The sequence below is a fragment of the Limanda limanda genome, chromosome 13 (genome assembly GCF_963576545.1).
Source record: "Limanda limanda chromosome 13, fLimLim1.1, whole genome shotgun sequence".
Lineage (NCBI taxonomy): Eukaryota > Metazoa > Chordata > Actinopteri > Pleuronectiformes > Pleuronectidae > Limanda > Limanda limanda.
In genome coordinates, this window is record NC_083648.1 from 17,997,369 (window position 1) to 18,021,857 (window position 24,489).

A 24,489-nucleotide genomic window follows, 5' to 3' on the forward strand; every position below is an offset into this window, starting at 1 on the left:
CCGTCCGTGGTACTGCAGTCATCATTTCTACACCTCGGTTTATACACCGGTCTGACATCAAAACATTTAAACAGGAGTTTCTGCATAGAAAGTAATACAGAGGTCACATCTCAATTTATACACACTGTGTCTGTCTGAAGGCAAATTATCATCTAGGATAATATTTATGTGAATTGATCCATTTAATACAACCAAAGACACCTTTGCTTTAAGTTGATAGCACTCAAAACAGGATTATAATAATGTATTTCAAAATGATCAACAAAATTAGTAAAAATAAAACAAGTTTTATTACCATTATTATGATTGTTAGGGATATGAACTTATCAAGTAGTATTTGTTAGGATGATGCTATTGATTAATTAAGTTGATTTGTGAAAGGGAAATCAAAAAAGGAATGGCTAACTGTATTTAGGTTGTGTTATATTATGAAAGGGGGTAATATACCATTTGTCCTCTTTATGCACCTTTTTCGTTCATGAATGTTTTGTTCAAATGTTTTGGATAACACTGAAATAAATCAATGTGGATTTGAGAAAATGCTCTTTAAAAAAAGCTATTATTATTATTGCATGTTATTATTATCACTGTATGTTATTACTATCCAGTCCCATAAATTACTTTTTTTGTTTCTTGAAAGAAAACTGTTCCAATCAACTTTAAATTACCTGCTGCTCATAAACCTTGACGGTCCTCTAAACAATGAGCTAAACAGCATCTGTATTTCACCGACATGAATCATTCTTCAGATTTATCATAGAACTTCTGTGGGCCCTAAACAACCTACAGCTATCCTTATCCAGGCTACTGAGAATGACCGGCCGCTTTAAAGATACCAAATTGAAACATTTATTTTATATTTATACATTTGTGTTTAAACAAACAGCATTATGCTTAAAAAATTACAATCAATGTTTTATACTGACTTGTCACACAAATGTATTATAAAACAAAAGCAAAATCATGAATGCACACAAGAGTGTTAAAATTCAATATTTAAAGACTGATATCCCCTCACGAACCCTCGTATTAACGTTGCAATTCAAAAGTGTGTCTATCTACCTGCTTTTCAGGGGAGTCCAACCACGTGGGCGAAGGTGGTGACTCCTCTGTAGTTGGCTCGAGCACACACAAAAAAGCCCAATACTTGGAACAACAAAGAGATATGCCTTTTTATATATGTACATACACACACACATATATAAAGTCTCTGCTGTGTAAAATATTTCAGTCCTGAGGGTTGAAAAGGCAACATAGTTCTCAGCTCAGTGTGGTCCCCTGGTGCTCCGTTCACTGCGCTCGCTGTTTTTGTGGAAACCTCACATGGACGTTCCTTCGGCGATTAAACGGCCGTACTTTTGGTCCCAATATGCGGCCGTGCAAACTCCACAAAGTCATCGATAAGGACAGGCCACGCTCCTAGTGAACAAATAAACACACAAACAAATTTAACCAACTGAATCATGAGACAATATTAAGAGCAACCATGAGAATGTATTCATTCGTAGACTGCATTCGTAGCTAGGATATTTTACTTTAATTTCTTGATAGTGAGAGGAAGAGAAGACGCATCATCTGTCTTTCTATGCAGTCTATGGTGTACACTATCCCTAAAGGTTGTGAGAGAACGACTGTGGCTCAAAGATGTTTTCACACATCAGATTGCGAGCACTGTACAAACCTTCCTCGTCATAATTCGACATGTCATCTGTGATCATTGTGCTGAAGTCTAGTAAGAGGTTCCAAGTGTCCTTGGGAATTGATCTTTTGTGGTGCTCCTGCAAAAGGTGTAGAGTAAAGTTGAAGCAACACAAGGCAAAATAAAGTGAATGACTTACATCTGCGATTATGAACTTACAACTAAAAATGTGTTCCACAAGTCCAGGAACTTGAATCTTCCAGCCAGTACTAAATTCCAATATGCAATTGCCATCTCTAAATCTGTAAGAAAACCAGCAGTAGGTTAATAAAGATTAAAAAAAAAAGAAAAAAAAAAAGAATATATGTTGAACTTTAAGAGACTCTTACCCAAACCTTTCTGGCCAGGATTTTTCGCAAAATTAAATGTAAACTGATAAAAATCCTTGAACTTCCCATGGTCTTTTAACTCCTGCTCCATCTTTGGCAGCTGCGCTTTTAACTTCTCTATAGTGTCACACCTGAAGGAACAGGAAGCAAAGTGTTAGCTTCACTAGACAAAGACATTTCAGAGCATTACACAGATCTTTGTTTTAATGTAAGGTATTTATTTAAGTCTTTTTCTGTACATAAATGGCAGTTACTGGGCGTATCATTGGTTCTATGAGTAATGGTGCAACCCTCTAACCGGCTTTGCAACTAGTTAACCCTTCCCAGTCTTGCCTTCAACACCCAGAGACAGATCTTTGCACTGAATGACCTATCAGTGGGGAGCGATCGCACAAAACCCCAGTGCTTTTGCTGCTCGTCTCCCTTTGGAACGCTGCCACGTGAACCCAAAAGGAGGCCAGCCTGGCCTGCAGTTAGAGAGCTGCACGTGAACTCATAGAAGTGGAGTTACAGCCAGTAACTATTTCTTCTAATGTGTTTAAAAAGTCGACATCGAAGGCAATAAGGGATTGAAGTGATCCCAGCTGGACCCCAGTTATGACCAGTTTAAAGGTCAGCAACTGACAGGAATGAACCTGGCAAGTGCTCGACCGGTGGAAGGCTTTGTCAACCCCCGGAGAAAAAGTTTGAAACCAACGCATCCAGCTTGGCAAAGTGTGATTCATTTTGTGATGAGCAAACTATCTTTTAGCTAATTAATAACAGTGTGGCCTTGATCTAACCATTTATAATAATCAAATTATTCATGTCATAAATGCACACAGTATATGCAAACACTTAACAGCACAAACCAAACTTTAAGTTGGCATGGAAATAATAAACACAAATGACATTAATTTCAAGTCCAGCAATTCAAAGTGATTAAGGTCAAAGCCCAGATTATTAGTGTGCACACTTCAGCAACTACACCGAAGACAAATGATTTACTACACATTCCTGGCTAAGCTCTACTGGGGTAGTTTTTTCCAGGCTACTACTAAATCAAATTAGATTTTAAAAATGACAATAAGAACAGAGACTCTTTTCTGTGTTCTGTCATCTCATAACTTTTCCTGATGGTTTAGGTTTTTTCCATCGCATCTTTTCAGTATTGCAATGAAGATATTTAGGGCAAAGGTGTATCAAAGACGTTACACATTTTAGAATCATGTCAACATTCTGTTTGTGACACAGACATATTTTCTACAAAAATCATACTACAATTAAGTTAATGTTTGAAATATAGTAGGGTCAGGGTGCTTCTGGGCGAAGAGGAAATCATGTTAAAGTCTATCTCATAAAGAACGGAGGAGTGATTTCAGAAGAGAATCATGTTTGCAAAAATGTTTTCTCACCCCTGTTCGGCCATGCCATCCATGAACTCCAGTTTCGAGAACTCGCACTGTGTTGCTGCCCTGAACTTCCAAGCGATGAGGAGGACACTTATACTGGCCGGATCCAAACCCAGGTCGTCGCAGAACTGCTGGATCCCGTCGATGCCGATCTTGTTGTCATCATGAGGATCTAAGAGTGACGTGTGGAGAGAGCGAATGGATTATTAATTAAGTCCATAGTAAATGCCTGTTTATTAATCTACTTTCAATAAAAAAAACTTATTCTTATACATCGACCCCATTCATACTAACTTGAGTGATCAGATCTCCAGTGGTCAGCACCAGGTACAGGTGTGAACACACCCGAAGGCACCCTGAGATCCAATCACTCAGATCCCATTCAGATGAGGTCTGGTGCGCACGTGGCCACTTTGTTTTTGCAAATCCGTCCTGGGCCACATGATGTCGTCTGACACAGTTTAAATGTAATTTTATGCTGCTCAGCGTAAACATTTCTGTTGCACCATCACAATTTCATCAGTGACCACCTCATAATGACTGATACTTTACTTAAAATCTTAAAATCGTTCTTTATAGCTACGTTCGTTTATTAATTAAGTCCCTCCTCTCTCTGCTCGCCCTCTTGCTGACACTCATACAAACATTGTCATCAAACGCATCTGTAAACTTAGACTGGGTCTACATCATTTGATCTTTGCTCACACAAACACAGGTCATGATTAGTTGCATATTGAGTGAGGAAGTGGAATCATTCAGTACGGATGTTGATACCAGGTCTGAAGAGGGTCAGGTCCAAGTCTTTCCATACCTCTGTATCTGTGGTACAGGTGATCGAGCCTCTTCTTGTCTAAAGCTGCCTTTAGATTTGGAACGTAGAGCTCTGGACTTTGGAAGAACTTGTCCGTGGCAACGTCTAATTTCCAGTCATTCTGTGACAAACAGGTCAGCGCGGTCTTCTCATTGGATTGAGTGAATATCATGAACTGGCGAACTTTATCCTTCTGTGAGGACTTCAGCTTGTTCTGCACAAAGAAAAATAGGCACAACACACAAGCTCAATAAAACAGCAATGATCAGACTGAGTCATATAGATAATGACGTTTCTAGAGGAATGGGCATATTTATTTATGATTTGTAAAAGACTAGATATTTCAACAACAAGCTGCATGTGGCTGCAGGATGCTTACAATCCAAACTGGCACTTATTAAACACGAAGTTTGGTTTGTTTTTGGCACCCAAACATCAAACCAGTGGTGGCAGCAGTAAGACAATCTGTAATAACATGCGACCCTGACAGCAGGGACCGGTTTTAAATGTGTCCACGAGCTTGTTTCCAGATTTAAACTACACCAAACCAACAATCTGGTCTTAAACCCTGTGGACAACAACTCACAGCTAACGTTGGTGCAGAGTGTGTGGTGTTATTTGTCCGTTGGCTTAAATGCTAGCAAGCTTAGCTGGCTAACTGGGCTAGTCTCACCGTGAGCTAGTAGGCTAATGCTAACGAGGAGAGGTTTGTTTTCATTGTGCAAAAGGAACTAAATGGGAGATTGGCACGGCTTCCGGTCTGTGTCGATGTCCAGAAGGTGCCCGTTCATGTGTGTGAGGGGTAATAACACTAGAAACGTGGCACCAGGGTAAAATAATGGCTCATTTCTCACCATGTTTGTCTTCGCCCGACTCCCTCTCCTCCCATCCAGCTGGCTAATGACTGTAAAGTTATAATAGTCATATAAAATGATTTCTTTTTTCCGGTTGGGGCTTCTCTTCTTCAAAATAAAAGCGCTAAAATAAAAAAAAAACTCCTGGGTGATGCCATGCCTTCAAAGGATAGTTTGTTCGCTTTGTATTAATTAAATCATATATTAATATTTCTTAGTGCAACGCCTTATTGACTTTCTTAAGTTGGTTGGCGAAATTGGAAATATTACCACGTGATTAATTCTATTTTGAAGCACCTTGCCGGAAGTAGTTGCGGAAGTAGTGCAACTAAGCCAGCTCGCCTGTTCCGGAGCTGTCAGAAGTCTCTGGATGTTCAAACCTGCTTTCCAGAGATTTCGGGACATATGGAGGTCGTACAGACACAGGTTTGTGCCCTGGGTTGCTCTCAACCTGTCTAAGAATGAGAAAACTCTGCGGAAGGTGACGGAGCGCTGCAGGGACAAGGTGGTGCCAGACGAGGAGGTGTTGCGGAGCCTGTGGAAGCTCTTCTCCGCCCTGATCAGGAGCCATGGGGCCGATCACAGGGAACTGCGAGCTGCTCACGTTACCAAAGAGGTGCCATGTATAGAAGAAGAGCAGCCTGCAGAAAAGCCCGAGTGCAGACATGATGCCATGTTACGGTGTCTGGGATTCTGCATTGATCGTCAGCCCAGCACTCTGCCCTCTGCAGGAACCGGTGTGTTCGTCACCAAAGGGTTTGTGCCAGGAGGAGCCACAGTGGCCATGTACCCCGGTACAGTGTATCAGGCCTACGAGCCTATCCTCCTCCAGTCCATCAGTAACCCCTTCGTGTTCAGGTGCATCGACGGGGTCTTGGTCGATGGAAACGACAAAGGAATCTCCAGAATGGTGTTCAGGTCCTGCAGCGGCAGGGACAGACTGGGGCCCTTCATGATGAGTGACACCAGCTGGCTGACAGCCACTCCACACAACCCACTGGCTGTGGGTCAGTATGTGAACAACTGCTCCAACGAGCGTCCTGCCAACGTGTGCTACCAGGAGTTTGATGTGCCAGACAAGTTTCCCCTTGAGCTCTACCAGTACCTCCCCAATGTCAACTACAGCCAGGACGCACGGAGGCCCCTGCGCTGTGTTGTCCTTGTGTCACTCAGGGACATTGCAGCAGGGGAGGAACTCTTCTCCAACTACTTCACGATTGTGAATTAGAACTTAAACATACTCCGCCTGCTATTGTCAGAACTGAAGATAAATTATATTTTTGAAAATCAATAAACATTGCTTTCATTATTTCTATTTCAGTTTCAGCAACACTCTTTGTAAACTCTGAAATACTCATTACGGATTATAGATCAAATACATCTCACACTCCAAGAAAATGTTGTTTGTATTACATAATATGTAACTTTGTAACTTTTTCACATAAATTCAGTTTTGAAATGTAATGTAGGAGTATAAAGAAGGGATCCAACTTTATTGTGTGGATGTGCAATGTTACACTTGGAATTTATTCCACTTCTGTCCTTCCTGGGAGGACTTGCAACTCTTTCCAAGGTTTCTGTGTTTTATTCTCCCTGTTAGAGGGGGTGGTGCTTGAGGAGGGTTTTTTGGCAATGGTTGAGGACAAAGGATGCCACACCTTGAAGAGATTGTTTAAATACTATGAAATAAAAACTGATTTGTGAATACTGGCTATATTATTTATATCTTATACTGAAAAAAAATTATATCAATACTTTGATTTAAATTCATTCCATTGAGGATTTGCACTCAAAATATTAAATCAGCAAAATTTTAAATGGGCCAAAATACACCTAAATATCCAGAAATAAAAATAGCCATTATCAGAAGTCTGTACTAACCAAAATCTTAATGTTATTGTGATTGCTGGTGTATTTCTGTAGACAATATGTTAGAGTTTGAGTTTGGTATAGTTTGTTAACAGTGTATCAAAGTGTTCCTGTGTTACAGTTGAGTACTTTTGACGTTTTGAAGTTTTAAAGAAACTGGTAACTAAGTACCTCAAAATTGCACACTTCTTAAATAACAGTGCTGAGATTCACCACAGTAATGGAAACTTGGAAAAGCAGCAAAGGAGTGATTATAAACTGAGCTTTGCTGAGGGGGAGGGACCAAGAGCTCAGTTACAAGCAATTTTAGGAGGTTTAAAAGCTATAATCACTGCACGAAGATTCATGCACATTATTTGTCCATTAGGGATCAAAGTGAAGTTCATTCACATAGCCACAGTAAGGGGACATTCCTTAAACACAGCCACAGTTCAATGGACTCAAAAGAAGTCAACTCTTTCTTATGGAGCAACGGCCAAATTATGGCAAGGGTGACACAGATGATTGGAACCTGGAAAACAGAAAGAAATAAAGTGGCAGTGGTAGAGGAAGTACTCAATTATTTTACTTAAGTGAAAGTACAAATAAAGCGACAAATGTTAAGTAAAGTAAAAGTAGCATAGAAAGTTTCTACTTGATCAAATAAGTACTTGTTTTTAAATATAATTTAAGTAAAGGTAAAAGTACTTGATGAGTGTAGCCTGTTTCCTAATGCAACAATCTACTATATCTTTACGGCTGAATGAATGAATGAATAAATGAATGAAAACATTTAAGGTGTTTCTTCACCATGCTTCTGCTGTAGATGAACTCTGGTCTCATTAGAGGCAGAGTTTAATGAAGCCTGCATGCTCTGATTGGATCAGTGGAACAATTCCCCTGTTTGTAATGATCACCTTTAAAAATATAAAAACAATCACAAGGTATAACACTATGCACTGTAAAAATATAGTGTGATATAAACATAAAGTCAAAATACAGTTTTATTTATAAATACTTGTTGACATATGTAGTGGAGTAAATGTACCCCATATTGACTCTACAATAAGTACAGATACATGAAAAATGTACTTTATTACACAATATTTGGTCACAGTGAAAATAATTGCACTTTTTAACATCACTGAGAAACACGGGAAGACTCTGACAGACACAAAACATCATGTTTGATGTAACAGTGTAATGTAGAACCATGTGAAAAACAAGATGCTGGATTTTCTATCTTAGGTTTAGAGTGACTCAAGTGGGAACCTCACCTGTATATTATTTCTCACATCATGTTTAACATAAACAAAACTTGATTGTTAAGACCGGTTTGTTTGCTTTAGCAGGTTTCTTCATTGTAGTCTGTAGAGTACACTCTGTACGGTGTATTCCGTCTGCTCCAGTATACACACAAAGTATAAATGACAGGCATTGTGTACATATTGAATACTGAAAGGATATATTGAACAGTCTATAGTAGCTGTGGTGAACTCACTGCTATCCGATATATCACTATAATACATCTTTATGAATGCAGGACCAAAGGTAGTATGATGACAAACACTGCAGACTAGACTTCATCCTAATTAAAAATGATCTCATGACGCTGAGTCCGTTTTGTTCTTTGTTCTTCACGTCTCTTTATTTTTCCATTTCTCCCACGTGTTCGGCCTCAAACCAACCGAATCGCCTAAATTGTTGCGCAACCTTGTCAGGAGGAATTTTGACCTGTGAGGGACACTGTACCGGCCCTAGCACCAACTATTACTGCAATATCCTTCCGATGATAAATATAGTCTGGAACAATTTCCTCATTATATCGTTGATTGGCACATATGTATTTATATAGCAGATGTAGATTAAAACACAGTGTTCTCCAAAATGTGTGTCCGTCAACTGGGACGGAACTGTGGGTGGAAGTGAGCATGACGTTTCTGGGGGAAAATAGTCCGGCTCTATAAAGCCACGCGGTGTCGTCACTAGCGATCTTTCCAGTCGCATGCTGAAGTTGGAAACAGATCATGTCTTCTGAACCTACTGAATACAACAGGTAGAAACTCATATTCTGTCCTCCGTTTTCTAACAATACTCGATGTAAAGATGTAATAACCGTGTAACGGCAACGTTTACTTCTTGTTTGGTCGAATTAGTGATAAAATCGGTGTTTTAAGTGGCGGTGCGCTTTGATGCTAACGCGTTAGCTTTGTGAATTAAGCTAACAAGCTAGCTTTGTGAATTAAGCTAACACCGCAGCTCTGAATAATCACCCGCCACGCAAGCATGATCGGTTTATAGTATATACTGAAGAATTATAATAAGTGAAACATGGTTTTTATTGATGGTGGCCGGCGGTAGTGAGAGGATCCGTCGGGACAGGCTGCAGAGCGGCCTCTTCCAGGCAGCGCAGGCCCCGCGGGCCGACGTATTGGTTAACAGGCAGCGAGGCGCAGCACCATGTTGAGATCCGCCTAATGCGACTCTAGTCCCCCCTGAAAATGCAGTAAGCAGAGTGGGCGTGTGATCCGAACTGGAAGCATGTCAAGGTTACTTTAGTGCAGAAAGTCGAGCCCCCCTTGTAGAATGCCACACGTGCACCAGGCGAAGGGCCGGGCTGTAACGAGATTCTTTGGGCGTAACCCGAAATACCGGGACTCTGCTCATTACTCATCGTACGTGGCCTTTATGAATTCAATGCGTCAAAGTGCAACTTGGAGGTCTGTGCGACCGGCCTGACGAGTCTAATGGCGGCCGCCACACAACCACACACGTGGTGGGAACGACTGCTCGCTGTACATCTGTTAACTAGCATAGCTTTAAGAGCTTTTGTAACTTATCTGTGATCAAGTTAATGTTACAATTAAACACTTGAGTCAGTTAATTTAACATGTGTCTCTTGTATTCCCCAGCTCTAGAGAGAATGCCGGGCCGGATTCCATGGAGCCTGATGGCGTCATCGAGGTAACTACACAATGAAGTGACAGATTTTAATGCTCCGTCATTGTGTACTTTCATTCACACGACATCCCTTGTGTTTTCCAGAGCAACTGGACCGAGATTACGGACAACTTCGATGATATGAGCCTGAAAGAGACTCTTCTAAGGGGAATCTATGCGTACGGTTTTGAAAAACCATCTGCCATTCAACAGAGGGCGATCATCCCTTGCATCAAAGGTACAGAAACAGAATTTACCCATAAATTAGTTGTTTAGAATTAAGTGAGTAGTTAACAATTGAGTGAAATGATGTTTACCATCTTTCGGGACTTACCCAATAATGGGGATAACTTTTTTTCACTGATCACTCAATATTATAAACCTGTCTCAGCTGAAGCATCAGAAATATCCTGTGTTATATGCATTGAGGCAGTGTTGACTTGACTATCACTTTTCTTAATTACATGTTACACTTTTTCTTGCACTGTTAGGATTGAGTCTTTTGACTTTTTGTCCTCTTGCCATTAGGCTTCGATGTCATTGCCCAAGCCCAGTCCGGTACTGGCAAGACGGCCACGTTTGCCATCTCTATCCTGCAGCATTTGGACATTGAGCAGAAGGAGACACAGGCTCTGGTGTTGGCTCCCACTAGAGAGCTGGCTCAGCAGGTATGCTGTTCCTGAGGTCATGGTAGCCTAAGTCTCTCAGACCTAGGCAGCATATTGGGGACACTGATTCAAATAATAAGGTAATATTTTTTCAAAATTTACAACGTGCCCTCTGAGGATTGGTGTAGTCTCTGTCCATGGCTACATTGGTCTCAAAGGTGATCTGGCTCCATTGATTTGATTGTACCTGTGTTGCTGTAGAAAACGAGGTGATATGATGCTTTTCATCTTTCGGGACTGACAAAAATGCTGAGTTCTTTATTACACTGATCACCGTGAACATTTCTACACTTTTGAGTTGGCATGTTCTGCCGTGCTCCGTGTACCACATTATCCTGAAGTGGTCTTTTGTTTTTATTACTGTTTCCTCATTAGATTCAGAAAGTAATTCTGGCTCTGGGTGACTACTTGGGGGCATCCTGCCATGCTTGCATCGGAGGGACCAATGTCCGTACCGAGATACAGAAGCTCGAGTCTGAGGCCCCTCACATAGTGGTGGGCACACCAGGGCGTGTGTTCGACATGCTTAACAGGAGACATCTTTGTAAGTATCACATGTCCTGTTTAGCAGAAAAACTTTGATTGAACTCTGCAACTTCTAATAACAAATGTCTTGCGCAGCCCCAAAATATATCAAGATGTTTGTTTTGGATGAGGCTGATGAGATGTTGAGCCGAGGGTTCAAAGACCAGATCTATGAGATCTTCCAGAAACTGAGCACAAACATTCAGGTAAGGATCATTCATGTACAGGTGCAACAGACAACTATGAAACCCTTCTGCATTAACAGAAGTCTGCTATAATTGTGTGATCCAGATTTGATCTGTTTCATGCAATAATGCTAGCAAACTATTGCGTGGAAGGAGATCCATATGCACTGCACCGAAAATGAGATGTGGTCGAACCTCTTTCTTAATGTTCGTTGGCTACTTTTCTCGAGGTGCAGTGCCACAATTGATTCTGCACTTTAGCAAATAACTATTGTAACACTGCATTTCATTTGACCTTGTGATCAACAGTCTTATAAAACTCATTATTCTCTTCCTTCAGGTGGTTCTGCTCTCTGCCACGATGCCATTAGATGTGTTGGAGGTGACAAAGAAGTTCATGCGAGAACCCATTCGCATCTTGGTGAAGAAAGAAGAGCTTACCCTCGAGGGTATCAAGCAATTCTACATAAATGTGGAGCGAGAGGTGAGTTAGCTGATCATTGTCACCCAGTTTGTTGTGTTTTCACTAGTCTTTGAACATCATGGATTAGTCTTCTCTTAAAGCACCCTGCTAAAACTGCGGGAGCCAAACCTCGGTTTAGCTCATGTGGCCATGTAAGCATGGGTACACCAGGGAAGGAAATTAAAGGCACAGTATCAGAAATGAGGCTTGGAGGGACCTCTTTCTTAATGTCCAATGTCCTTTGTCTCACGATCCTGTGTTACATCTCGGCTGCATTTATCAAGGAGTTAAATGGCTGTTAGCCCCCCCCCCCTTTGACAGTGCATGACTTGTGTTTTTTTCCGTTGATGTCTGCAGGAGTGGAAGCTGGACACCCTGTGTGATCTGTACGAGACTCTCACCATCACTCAGGCTGTCATTTTCCTCAACACAAGGAGAAAAGTCGACTGGTTGACTGAGAAGATGCACGCTAGAGACTTCACTGTCTCCGCCCTGGTAAGACCTGTTCTACATCAGAATACTCCTATTTTGCTTGTTTGTATTGCTGTTGCACATTTTCTCTTTTAATAATAAAATTATTTTCACAGCATGGTGACATGGACCAAAAGGAGCGTGACGTCATTATGAGGGAGTTCAGATCTGGCTCAAGCAGAGTGCTGATCACAACTGATCTTCTGGTTAGTATGAGAGACAATACGGAGGGGGTGTAGTAATGTATGAGTAACACAACTGATCAATTCAGTTAAAACCAAAAGTTTTTTAATCTTGCAACAGTCCAAAAATGACCAAGCAATCTCAACTTTTGGGAGATTAGGGCTCGCGCTCCACAATGAATTCTTCTAAAGTAGGAATCTGTTACTTTTTCGCGAGCGACAATACCATATGCACAAATAATCTTATCTGTCTTCGCTTGAATGTCATTCAAATACATAGTTTCTTTTTGTCAGGCTCGTGGGATTGATGTCCAGCAGGTTTCCTTGGTCATTAACTATGACCTTCCTACAAACCGAGAGAACTACATTCATAGGTAAGACAAAATCTCATACACATCCAAATTTGCACTCTGTCTTCTGTGCCAGTATAACACGTCTCAACTTGTCTCTCCAGAATTGGTCGTGGCGGCCGTTTTGGCAGAAAAGGAGTTGCTATCAACTTCGTCACTGAGGAAGACAAGAGGATTCTTCGGGACATCGAGACGTTTTACAATACAACCGTGGAGGAGATGCCAATGAATGTGGCCGACCTGATTTGAGCCCCGAGATCTTCCGTTTTGTTTTTTTAACGCGGGGATAGCGGTCGTTCCACTTGCATTGTGCTTATATTATTCCAGGGGGAAAACTTGTTGATGCTAAACCTTGGGATCAGAATTGTGGTGTGTGTTAAAAGCGAGTTGACTTCTATGGTGGATCTTCTCTGACAGTTGTAGATTCTAACCTTGACGGATGGCTGGTTGGAGCGACAAAGCTATGGGGTCTGAAAACATTATGGTTCTTTTGAGGTATTTCTTTCCATGTTCATTTAAGATGCGTGTTATAGATGTTCTCCACCATTTAGTAACTTACTTGTGGACTAAAAGGTATAAGTGCTGCATAAAGTCAGCAAATTATCTTATGCTAACTTATATGCGGTGTATCATAGGCCTGCTTAAACAGAGGCACTTGTTATAGTATAGATTCCCTTGCTTTTTGTTATCTTTTGTGACTGCTAATTTTAATGTTTGTTTTTTTTGTTCAACTTCACAATTCCTCACTGGTTAGCCATATTTTGCTGACTCGGTTTTACCCTTTCCAGAGTATATTGCTTCAGCTCCTTGACTACTTTTCAGATTTCCTTCTCCCTAGAAGTTTAGGAATGTCTTAATAAACTGAAATTGCTATAAAGAAACTTCCTTTGTCTTGGTGTTCATACGTGTCCAAGGTTAAAAATGCTATCTTTAGGTACCAGTTGAAATTTGGAAAGCTACTTATTAACATGGCAGTGACGAGGTAGGAGGGGATTAGCAGAGGAAGATTTAAGTTGCAGTACCACCTACTGGCAAGTCAGCTGTAAGACCTTGAATAAGCATGTTGATTCACAGTAAAAAGGGAAATAGTAAACATGTAAAAATCACTCCACAGCTAACATATCTAATGTAGCTGTTTTTTTAGACTGCACTGTTACTGTACTGATGGATTTTCATTACATAGTTTAACAAATTATGCAAGGTTAGTTAATGCAAAATACTCAATTCTACCCATATTTTGTATCTGTTGTGTCATGCACTGATAAGTTTAGATTAATCTGAGTAATTTACTAAACCTCAGACTTGATTTTTTTTTTTTTTTTAAATTAGTTTCTGTTTATTTAGAGGATACAAGCTTGAGCTATGCTGTCATGACTGGAATGAATTTGTAACACCGGATTCCTCCAATACTTCCTGCAGTGTTAACCCTTAAACTTAAAACGTTTGAATATAATACTCAAAATTTTAGTTAAAAAACAAACAACTCTTGTTTATGACAACTCGCAAAATAAATAAACAAAATTGTAGCTATCATGTATTGACATGGAGTGTTCTATATTGTGTCTTCTGATAATCCAGCTGTATACGTGGAACTGTTCGATAAACCTCGTTCTTTCAATAGTTATTGGAAAATACTTATATTTGCCTTGTGTTAGATAAGAGGCAATCACTCATGTCTGAACTGTAAATGGGAAATTACCTGACCTAAGCATAAATAATGGAAACTAGTCCAAGGGTAGCAAAAGAACATCCCACTGGTTTGACACTGTTTGTTCGGCAAATGTCATGTTTCATGTTAGTATTAATTAGTGAGCTTTAAAGGTGCAGGAGAGTTTGGTAACCTTTGGATCGAATCTTGCTATTTTCCTAATTTACGGTCTCCGTGATAAGATAAACACCTTCTGGCTGCAGTTTTATATTCAGCATGCAGGCATGAGTGGGCTTTAAATTTTCAAATTCTCAGCAAGAAACGTGTAAGAAATCAGTTTCCTAAAATGCCACAAAAATCTAATCTGATTAATCCACACCGTTTAACCAATCCAGTTTTAGACTGGACGCGTGGACGCGGAAATAAATACACAAAGAATACAATAGCCTTTTTTATCACAAACTATTTGGTTTCTAATGACTTATTTATTTATTAAAACATTTTGTGGCCACAACTATAAGAACTATGATAACCGAGAGAAATGGGCTGATTTACGGTCCTCTAGTGTCACCATGTGGTAAATCCTGTGAGATGCTGGTTACAACCACCCTCATGTGACATTTGTTTTCAACGAGCGACAGTATTTCAAATGTTCCATAGTTAAACCTCACCTGTGGGCCTCAGGTGGAACAATAATTATATTTATCATGCCAACTTTCATGAACGCTATTATTTTCCTTAGCCACCTAGAGGAGATTAAAGAAGAGCTTCATTGATTGAGTTACTGATTAGTTACCTGTAAGACAGCGGCTGATTCTCAGTAATGATCCCTCGAGTAAATCTAAAAAGAACCCACCACAGATCACATGTCCTACATGGTATGATCACATTTTCTAAATTAAATCTAAATATAACTGCATGTTCATCATATTTGAGGTAGTTTCTTAAAAATCCACCAACAGACAGTTTTTGCAGTTTTTGTAAACGGTTGTCGGCAGCTGGTTGTGTTTTTAGTCTTGTCTAAATCCATTGTTTGAATTATTCCTCTATGTGTTCCCATGGAAATAGGGCAGCTGTTTGGAGCACAGCTAATCCGGACCACATCAAATTTCAGGAAGAGGTGCCATAAATAAACATATAGACAAATCCCAGCGAGGAGAGGACAACACTTGTGACCTTTAACTTGTACACACTGACATTTTAATTCATGTACCGATACTACACATCAGTCAGATGAGGTTAACTATAACATGGAATAATCTGAATGAGGAAACATATCTGTGTCTGCAGCAGAAAAGAGTATATACACGACACAGCAGCAGGATGTTAATTGTGGTTTATGCCAAGCTGAGCTTACTAGGTGATGGTACAGATGGAAAAGTGGTTATAGTGTCAGTGTAAAAAAAAACCAGTGTCCTATGTTATGTTCATGTCCCACTGTAGACAAATATACTCAGTATCAACACATTTGCAATTTTCAAAATAAATAAACAATGTATTCTAATTATGTTCTAATTATGTAAATAGAAAACGAATCAGAAAAACCTACTTTTTTCCTTCAAAATGTATTTGCTGTTGCAAATTAGTAGCATAAAAACATAATTTGTTGAAAGCAGGGTTGTACCAAAACAACAGGGTGTAGTTAAAAAAAGGGGACACCCGCTTGTTCACCATGAGGTTCAACAGTAACTAGCAGAAAGTGGTGCCTGGCAGAAGACTAAGTGCATTGCATAACTCCTGTGTTACATGTCTGACATGTTTTGTTTTGAGTTTGCATTTTGGACTCATTAAACGACTGAGATAACATATTATTAATTAATCAGCTTTAAAAGTAGTGGCAGGCACATGCCCAGGTTTCCAGTTTTTGCTCTTGGCTAAGCAAACTGTCAGAAAGTCATAAGAGGCGTGTCGATCCTCAGCAAGAATGTAAACTGGTGTTCTATTGGATTGACCTTTGACCTTTGATTCCTTTTACAGGAAGTTTTACTAAACTTTCAATCTGTGTGTCATGCTCCTGTTGCCCAAGGAAGGAATCTCCTGCAATCTCTTCACAGAAAGAGCAGGTCAAACTATTTTACCGCTCTACTGATCCAAAGTGCCCCTAGGAATCTATGTTGTTAAACACTGCCCATTTCCTGAGAATGTTTGGAGAATTTACTTCATTGGACAATAATTCGAAAAACAGAGTGTTTTATATATCTGGGACAGATTGTTTTGAGATACTGTTTCAATCCTCAACTGGTTTAGCTTCCTCATACTAAGAGGTTTCCTGAGCTCATGTTTCCTGGGCAACAAACTGACACAATTTATTACTACATGAAAAAATAAATTTGACACCTCTTTTGTCACTTGAAACAAGAGTGTTGATTTTATTTCATTAAAAAAAGCACTAATGCCATTACAAAAAAAAGAAAACCTCCTATAACATATTTAACTTTGTAGCTTGTCATTACTGCACAGGAAGTCTTCTCTGCCGTTACACGTTATGGGGGTTTTCGGTCTGACCGTTTTTCTTACAATAACTCACACGTACACCTCCCGAATGTTTCGCTTCTGCTTTGCACCATCAGAAAAACACATCTCCTTATCGGGCCATCAGGGGTTAAAAAAACTTTTAGAAAAATGTTATTATTTCACAGTCAATGTAATAAAGCAGGTAAATGAGAGGAAGTTGCTTTGAGTGCCTTGTTTTTCCTCACATTCTGCAGTCAGTCCAACGGCAGTGTCAGTGCATTGTTGTACCAGTGGTCATTGATATTTTGGTGCTGTCACACTAACAGAGATAAATCATGTGACCTCTTTTCCTCACACACCACAGGTTTCCAGTCTTTCCAGACGCTGGTGTCCGACTGAAAGGACTGAGGTAATATTCGCAGCGATGTTCGTCATTTCATTATGTTGCACAGACCCACTCCATGACACACCCGTTTGCTCTCTGTCACATACTGACACGCACACAAACACCTATTCATCACTACATAAAGGCTGCTTTGCAGGGGTATGTGTTGACATAGTAAGGTTTACAAAGAAGAGCCATTTTCACGGCCGTGCAGTACAGCCTGCCTAAGACTCCAGAGGTCCCCCGTTTCACCTGTGGGCGTGTCGAGGCCTTCCACAAGTCATAGATATTCTCCACGTGACCATGTGAGGTCATCATCTGGTCATAGATACACACGTGGTAGGGCGCCGTGCCCTCCCCCGAGAAATAGACATGCTCTTGTGGGGACACACCGACGGCGTTGGCGCAGATGCCCATGAACACATCGTCTATGTAAAGAGAGGCGTTCAGGGTCAGTGTGGCCTGATAGATTTTGTCTGCTACGTCGCTGGAGACGACATACCCGGCCCCTGCCGTGTAGTCAGGATACGACATCCACGGGTACATCTCGTAGGGCACGTAGTACTTGCTGGTTTTCCTGCGGATGGGGGGCGCCCCTCTGTGCACTCGACCGATCCAGAACTTTGTGACGCGTCTCCTGCTCATGTCCAGCAGGTGGCTCACCAGGTTGGGCATGTGGACGAAGATGTCGTCGTCGGCCGTCATGAGGAAGCGGGCGTGTGCACAGCGGCTGTGCATCCAGTGGAACTGTAGGATCAGCTTCAGGGTCAGGTTGTGGAAAGTGTCTAAGAAGTCCTGCTGGATCAAATCACCATGGAGACGGTCCTCATGGATGAGCTGCTCCTGGGGGCCCACCCTACTCCTCTTCCTCCATGAAGGCCCTTCCGTCTTGGTCCGAGGCGATCCTAAGGCAAACACCACCCTGACAGTCACTCCCAAGGTGTTCTGGATGTAGGTCTCATTACCCCAGGTGGATCTGATGGCTTTACGCCTCTCAGTGTTCCCTGGGGACGTTTTGACAAAGAGCAGGAGGAGGACGTCCTTGTTAGCACACTTGTCCGGGTGATCCAGCAGGTAGCGGAAGTTGCTGAAACTTGTGGCCTGCTCGCGTGGGATGGTGAAGCTCTTGTTGATGTAGGAGAAGCCATTGACCAGGTAGCGGTAGGAGTAGGACTTGACGTGACTGACCACATTGTTGTCCAGCTGCTCCCAGCAGACCATCACCACCGACAGCACCAGGCAGGTGGTCATCAGCTGCACACATTGGCATCTCCGTAATCGGCGGAACCTGAAAAACATCCTGGAATCTCGTCACGCCGCGGTGGTGGTCTGACAAGCGACGGCGGCGAAGCAGCCAGTTGTGTCGGCGTACGAGAAGGACACAAGATGACCAAAGTTGGGGGGGTGGAGCGTGTAGTGTTGCAGTGCCTCAGAGCAGCTTGTGGTGGGTCTTCCATCCTAGGCTGTCCACATCCAGCAGGAGGCACGGGCGCTGATGGGAGTCACTGGGTCTGCTGGGATGCGAGAGGAGAGAGCACATGGTGACATGAGCTTCGTTGAAACACGAGGGTTAAAAAGTCGGTTTCTTTTTCTTTCAACAGCAGGAAGCGGAAATCCAAACTTACCACAATTACTCAATATCTGCTTTCATTTAGAAACAGACTTAAATTCATCAACTAACCTTCAATATTTAAAAAATACAGAAAATGTATTCATTCAATGAGTTTAGTTTAATCAATTCAACACGTCTCACTAGGTTTGCACTGGGTTTTAATGCAGCAGCACAATGTCAACTACATTAAACTGATTTTTTCCCCCTTCTTTTTCTTTAGTTTTGCGATCAAACAACATATATAATATAAAATAATATACTTTATATTATAAATCACCTCCCACCCATGTTCCCTCACCCCTAACAGCATGAGGAGGAAGGGAAAAAGAAAAGAAAAAGGAAATGAGGCAAAACTTAAACAGAGAATAAAGATGAGCGCGTATCACATACAGAACCTTTGGTGTGATCTGTTCAAAATTAATTTTGACATCATCAGGAAAAAGATGAATGACATGTACTGAGTCCAGATTAGAGGCAGGTACTCATTGAGCTTCAAACCACAACACAAAATTGGGACAGTAAAGTACCAGGTGATGATATGAATAAATATAAAACAACAGTGAGAAAAAGGCCATAAAACACTATATGTATAAATGTGTGAATTGGAAAGATTACTTTAGTTATCCGCATCTGCTGAAACAAGTGCAAGGGCCTTTACATGGTCCAGATATGGTAACAACCGTTTGTCAATGAGCCTTTCAATGAAAATTGAATCTTCTCAAATTTGATATATGGATTACATCCTGATCAATCTGCTGTGGGTAGTAGGAAATAAGAAATATATCTAAAAGAGAGGTAAACAAGTGTTATCATTGGTCCTTTTAGTTTTTTTATTTTATTTGCGTACGTCTCTTGATGGATTTAAATCATTCAAGAACTTTATACTATGGAAACGATGACTTTGTTTTGCGATACACTCCTAAAAATTAAGAAACATTTCAACTGGATATGTTGACTGAAACTAAAGGAATGGTCTTTATACACACCTCCCTATATTCTTTCCCTCTCTTTTTTATGGTGTGTTTGAAAATGTACCTAAGGAACTCAATCACGAACAACAAAACACTCACAGATCTTGATAACGCAATGTGACCTATCTTCGCCCCTTTTATTTTACGTCTAATTTAACCTTTGATGACCCTGTCTGTTGTCTCTTTGTCTTTGTTATATTTTCATTTGGCTGCACCAACTTAACACTCGCCGTTTCTGTGAAGGCGTAGAAACGTTCGCTGAAAAGTCAAAACGTTGGTGGGTGGGTTGGGGGTTAGGGGATCGGGATGGCCACTGAATGCAAAAGCCTACACAGCAAATGCTGCGACGCAAGCTCTTCCATAATAGAAGGGTTTAAGGCGCGGACCCAGTGAAATCGCTGAGAGTCATGGAAAGCGTTCGGACACAATGGAGCGGTGTCAGAACCAGCTCTGCGGCACAATGCGCTACAATAACAGCGTGCTTCCGCCCCGGGGCCTGGGCTCAAACCGAGTGGGGACTCTCATCGCACCCCAGGAGCTTTTCAACTCTTTGATAAACAACATGGGTAAAAAGTGACCCGGCTCAGTTCTTATTTTCTATATCTTTGCAGTGAATGAATTTCCTCATTCAGTATTTCAGTTATTCCCAAATTAACTTGTTTTTGCTCATCACAAATCCTTATTTAAATTTTTCCTTTGTTACTTTTTGAATGGAAATCGTTTTTGTATTACTACCCTTCTAATGCACAACACCGGTTAAAAAATGACCCGTATTCACTTCCTGCGTTATTTCATGCATGGATGAGTGTTTCTTTGCTATATTTTTGAAATAAATATATTTCATCATTTGATATTCAGAGTAGGGCTGGGCAAGTTAACTCGTTTCAATCGAGTTAACTCAAGTGATGAGTTAACTCGATTAATTATTTTATCTCGCATAAACTCAGGTTTGATTATTTATTGTTTTATTGTGAAAGTCAGGCTTTTATTTTGTGAAAGTCTGTTGCTGACTGCTGCAGAACAGGAAAAAAGAAAATAATTAGCGGATAAACAATCGAGTTAACTCATCACTTGAGTTAACTCGATTAAAACGAGTTAACTTGCCCAGCCCTAATTCAGAGTATTCATGACATATCTTGTTTGTGATTACCACAAGTCATCATTTTCCTTTTCCTTCCTTATTTTATAAACAAAGTACATTTTGTATTTATACATCACTTTTACACCAATGGGTCAAAAAGGACCCAAACAGTATGTATTCACTATGGAACACCTACCACTCATTTCACACACCTGCTCTTGCACATCTGATGCATGCAAGTCTTATTTTACAATCCATTACTAGTGAGAAAGAGAAATATGTCCAACACATCTTTACTGGCTAACCATAGCTACCTTAACAAAATAAAACTCAAAATATAACAGTATCTACTAAATAGACTGATTGATAAGCATTTGAAAAGATGCTTTTGATTTTCTTTCTCCAGAGTGTTAGTATGGCTGGTCGCAATCATCTCAGACTTATGGTTGCCATGTTCATAAAGATGCTGCAAGATGAACAGTAGGAGGGGGCAATTCTAAATTCTGATGCTGAGGACCTTAGGTTTTACAGGATCAAGCTTGAGTTCATTCAGTCCGAATACTCACTCACCAACTTTTAAGGCCATTTCCAATCAAAGAAGAAAAGGATTTCCTGAATTAAATGAAAGCCAAGTTTGTCCCGACATAAATAAAGAGAAGGAAGAGCCTCAGGAGTTGAAAGTAGGGTGTGTAGGAAAGGAATAAAGGTCATTTGCGACCCATGTAACGCATAACATGGGTCTAACGGTTAGACTAGAGGATTGACTTGCTTGTGCATCAAAGGGTTAAACATCATAGGATGGCCTGTACCTAATGAGGTCACCAGCAAATAAATGGCTTTTTCTTGCTGCCTGTTAATGAGAAACTCTGCCTCATCTCTGCTCTCACACTGGAAAGAAACCCTGCACTATTACACCCATGTGTGGGTTTCATAGTGCACATAACTAGGCTGGGCCTAGCATCTGACTTTACAGCCTGCCATAAAGCTTTTTTCAGCCGTATATATGCTCACTCTTGTCAGCAACTTGACAGACGGTGATGAATGTTCAGTGGCTGGCATGGAGATAATAACACATAACAATTAGACTGTGGGCAACACATGTATCATATGAGTGAGAGAGTATCAGGAAAATGAAAACCAATCCACAGCTCGTGACAGAAACATTGTTTCCAGAAAAAGGTTGCTTTTCAAAATGTATTTTCACATTAAATATAATTCTTATTTAGCAACAAAAGTTTCATTCAGCTCCACAGTGTAGGAGTGTAAGAATTGATTTGAAATAAAAAGCATCATTGTCTGCTTAGATCAAAATGTAGTCCAATGTTTTTTCTTAGGTGGGTGAGCTGCAATGTAAATATGTTTTTTGTCTCCGTGTCCAGCCTGAAAATATATTTACGCCGCTCCTACTGGTAATACAAATATTTTCCGCCTCATAAAATACTGCCACACATGACTTCAGGTAGGAGGACATACTCAGTTCCAGGAACACGTCACCACACTATCTGAGTAATAGTGATCGTAACTGAATTGTGTGGTTATGATGTCCACGGAGACAGAGCTCACGTTACAGGTGTCCGGTGTCCTCTGTCAACACTGGGACGGTGTTCAATTCATATGGCCTTGTTCCAGTCTAAACTTGATTGATAGTTGATTTTCATAATTAACTGTTATTTGATCGCTTTTCTGTGGTGTCCCATTGTCTGGTGCCTATTCACCTCCTTTTTATTTTTACGCACTGAGGGTGTGTGTCATTGTCACGTAAACACGCTGAGCTGCTGCGCGCTGATCCACACGCTCACACTGGATCTAAAACAAGCCCTGGGAAAGTGAACCACCTCGACCACATATTTCCAAAGTCACCATTCACATAAATAGACATGAAACACACTGGAGAGAGAGAGCGGGGAGCACGGCAGAAACTCAACGGATCACTGCTAAACAACTCACCGGCCAAACGAGATGAGTGGATCCGGCACGGAGTCCTCCTCTTTCCCTCCTTGGAGTTTCCCCTCAGATGACAGGCGGTGACAGATCAATCTGCAGGAGTCAGTCCTTCAGTTTCACAGTGTGGAATGAGGTGTGTGTGTGTGTGTGTGTGTGTGTGTGTGTGTGTGTGTGTGTGCGTGAGAATACCTGCTAAGATCTGTGTGTGTTATCCTAGGATCTGTCCTCCTCTAGCAACAGTGGGTGGACTCTAACTTCCCTCTGCCTGCAAACAACCCAGCTGCCGTCTCGCCCTGGGTCCCTATTTCAGAGTGGGGGTTAAACCACGCCCAGTCGGAGCAGGTGTCGTGTAAAAACATCAGACAGGAAGTGGAACTTCTACCTTCTCATCGCCACAGGGTCACCATGTAAATTCAACTCAGCGTGTTTATTCTAATACCTCTAACGTAAGTCAATAAAAACCATGACTCAAAAGCTTGACACCCAGGTTGACACAAAACTCACATGGGTTAGAGATGAGAGCAGGCACATGCAAAATCGACCACACACCCTTAGAGGTGATAACTATGGTGGTCGAGAGAGCTCAACGCACTGAAAAATCAAGTAAACACATGCAATTCAAAAAACGTGCAATTTTCATTCGACTACATATGCGCTGCAGAAGGTCACACGGATGTTCATTTTGCATATGCAAATCAAAAAACTTCTCAAACATCACTTTTTGGGTTCCCAGGAAACGTTTCAGTTTTTTTTTGCATTTTTGCAGCGCGTTTCTGTATTTGCATATGTGTCGTCTTGTTTTCTTAATTTGCATTTGTTTTTTTTTGTGTGCATGTCTTTTCTTCATTTGCAGTGCATTGAGCTCTCTCGGAAATTGAACACACAACTTGCACTGGTAGCTGCTATGACACTTTCTTTTTTTACATCAAATTATAATAATAAAAACAGTCGTTCCTTGCTTCCCCAAAGATAAAAGGAAGGCAAAATAATTGATCTGGGCCTAGCTCATCTATACCTATAACAAGTAGCATTCAGAGGCTCGTTTTGGGCCAAGCAAATAACCAGGCACGTCCTGCTGACCCTTCCCCCAAAATGCGATACAGCCCAAACTTTTATGTGATACCTTCAAATATCAGCATTAAAGGGACTCTTACCTTTGTTGCATTTTTACACTTTTTTTGGATAAGGTTAAATTGGTATTAATAAGGTAATGACACTCTAAAATGCAAGACAGACCCACCAGGAGTAAAAACAAACAATTATTTCACTCTCATAATATTTAGTGAAAACTTCAACCAATAAAATTCTTCGGACCGAAGGACCTTATTGGCCGACAGACCTGTCTGTTTGCTGCACGGACATGCAGGTTTTCCGTCTGCTTCTTGTGGCGCATTCGGGCCCGCGTCATCAAGGCATGTGAATGTAAATGTATATAACTTACCGAATCCATTGCTTTGGTAAACAAAAACTCACGTGGGTGCGCGGAGGCAGTAGCTTGTTAGTCTGCTTGTAAATAAAGTTTCTTCAAAAAAACACCGCGGATGGGAACGAGGGGGTGGGGCATTGGAGGAAGGCGGGATGATTTGAATGTGCTGTAATTCTCAAATGCAACAAAGGTAAGAGTCCCTTTAAACCATTGTCTCCATTTAGGTGCCTGCAACGAGAGAGGCAAAAAGTG

The 24,489-nt window shown here is 41.0% G+C and overlaps 4 protein-coding genes and 4 non-coding genes across 9 annotated transcripts; 6 read left to right on the top strand and 2 right to left on the bottom strand.

Annotated features, from left to right (window-relative positions):
* Positions 1–835: 835 nt before the first annotated feature.
* Positions 836–5,120, bottom strand: dcun1d1 (DCN1, defective in cullin neddylation 1, domain containing 1 (S. cerevisiae)). Its single transcript, XM_061084166.1, has 7 exons — positions 5,085–5,120; positions 4,231–4,444; positions 3,423–3,591; positions 2,029–2,159; positions 1,859–1,941; positions 1,682–1,778; positions 836–1,419 (listed from the first exon to the last, which is right to left on the bottom strand). The coding sequence occupies exons 1-7, from the start codon at positions 5,085–5,087 to the stop codon at positions 1,343–1,345; spliced, it is 774 nt and encodes a 257-aa protein (XP_060940149.1). The 5' UTR covers positions 5,088–5,120; the 3' UTR covers positions 836–1,342.
* Positions 5,121–5,240: 120 nt separating this feature from the next.
* Positions 5,241–6,399, top strand: setd9 (SET domain containing 9). Its single transcript, XM_061083642.1, has 2 exons — positions 5,241–5,269; positions 5,379–6,399. Exons 1-2 carry the CDS (start codon positions 5,241–5,243, stop codon positions 6,310–6,312), a joined length of 963 nt encoding a protein of 320 aa, XP_060939625.1. The 3' UTR covers positions 6,313–6,399.
* Positions 6,400–8,918: 2,519 nt separating this feature from the next.
* Positions 8,919–13,597, top strand: eif4a2 (eukaryotic translation initiation factor 4A2). The gene is made up of 11 exons (XM_061084032.1): positions 8,919–8,988; positions 9,845–9,896; positions 9,978–10,110; positions 10,401–10,540; positions 10,916–11,084; positions 11,162–11,271; positions 11,591–11,734; positions 12,071–12,208; positions 12,301–12,390; positions 12,661–12,740; positions 12,821–13,597. Exons 1-11 carry the CDS (start codon positions 8,960–8,962, stop codon positions 12,963–12,965), a joined length of 1,230 nt encoding a protein of 409 aa, XP_060940015.1. The 5' UTR covers positions 8,919–8,959; the 3' UTR covers positions 12,966–13,597.
* Positions 10,172–10,242, top strand: LOC133018802 (small nucleolar RNA SNORD2). Its single transcript, XR_009682858.1, has one exon. It is a non-coding gene; the product is annotated as a small nucleolar RNA SNORD2 (small nucleolar RNA).
* LOC133018803 (small nucleolar RNA SNORD2) lies at positions 10,748–10,816 on the top strand. Its single transcript, XR_009682859.1, has one exon. It is a non-coding gene; the product is annotated as a small nucleolar RNA SNORD2 (small nucleolar RNA).
* LOC133018801 (small nucleolar RNA SNORA81) lies at positions 11,314–11,496 on the top strand. Its single transcript, XR_009682857.1, has one exon. It is a non-coding gene; the product is annotated as a small nucleolar RNA SNORA81 (small nucleolar RNA).
* On the top strand, positions 11,801–11,980 carry LOC133018800 (small nucleolar RNA SNORA81). The gene has a single exon (XR_009682856.1). It is a non-coding gene; the product is annotated as a small nucleolar RNA SNORA81 (small nucleolar RNA).
* Positions 13,598–15,557: 1,960 nt separating the features above from the next.
* b3gnt5b (UDP-GlcNAc:betaGal beta-1,3-N-acetylglucosaminyltransferase 5b) lies at positions 15,558–23,071 on the bottom strand. 2 transcript variants are annotated; one of them, XM_061084629.1, is made up of 3 exons: positions 23,001–23,071; positions 22,815–22,904; positions 15,558–18,717 (listed from the first exon to the last, which is right to left on the bottom strand). In XM_061084629.1, exon 3 carries the CDS (start codon positions 18,500–18,502, stop codon positions 17,339–17,341), a length of 1,164 nt encoding a protein of 387 aa, XP_060940612.1. In that variant the 5' UTR covers positions 18,503–18,717; positions 22,815–22,904; positions 23,001–23,071; the 3' UTR covers positions 15,558–17,338. The 2 variants fall into 2 exon arrangements, with proteins under 2 accessions (XP_060940612.1, XP_060940614.1); XM_061084631.1 differs by lacking the exon at positions 23,001–23,071 and having other exon boundaries at positions 22,815–22,914.
* Between the last annotated feature and the right edge of the window lie 1,418 nt (positions 23,072–24,489).

Excerpts from the sequence above, each read along its gene's own strand:
- b3gnt5b (XM_061084629.1), bottom strand. The coding sequence starts at position 18,502 with ATGTTTTTCAGGTTCCGCCGATTACGGAGATGCCAATGTGTGCAGCTG.
- eif4a2 (XM_061084032.1), top strand. The coding sequence starts at position 8,960 with ATGTCTTCTGAACCTACTGAATACAACAG. Across the intron at positions 9,897-9,977 it reads AGCCTGATGGCGTCATCGAG|AGCAACTGGACCGAGATTAC; the intron begins GTAACTACACAA and ends TGTGTTTTCCAG. Across the intron at positions 11,735-12,070 it reads ACATAAATGTGGAGCGAGAG|GAGTGGAAGCTGGACACCCT; the intron begins GTGAGTTAGCTG and ends TGATGTCTGCAG.
- dcun1d1 (XM_061084166.1), bottom strand. Across the intron at positions 2,160-3,422 it reads GATGGCATGGCCGAACAGGG|GTGTGACACTATAGAGAAGT; the intron begins GTGAGAAAACAT and ends CTGTTCCTTCAG. Across the intron at positions 1,779-1,858 it reads TGTGGAACACATTTTTAGTT|GAGCACCACAAAAGATCAAT; the intron begins GTAAGTTCATAA and ends CACCTTTTGCAG.
- setd9 (XM_061083642.1), top strand. The coding sequence starts at position 5,241 with ATGCCTTCAAAGGATAGTTTGTTCGCTTT. Across the intron at positions 5,270-5,378 it reads AAGGATAGTTTGTTCGCTTT|CACCTTGCCGGAAGTAGTTG; the intron begins GTATTAATTAAA and ends TCTATTTTGAAG.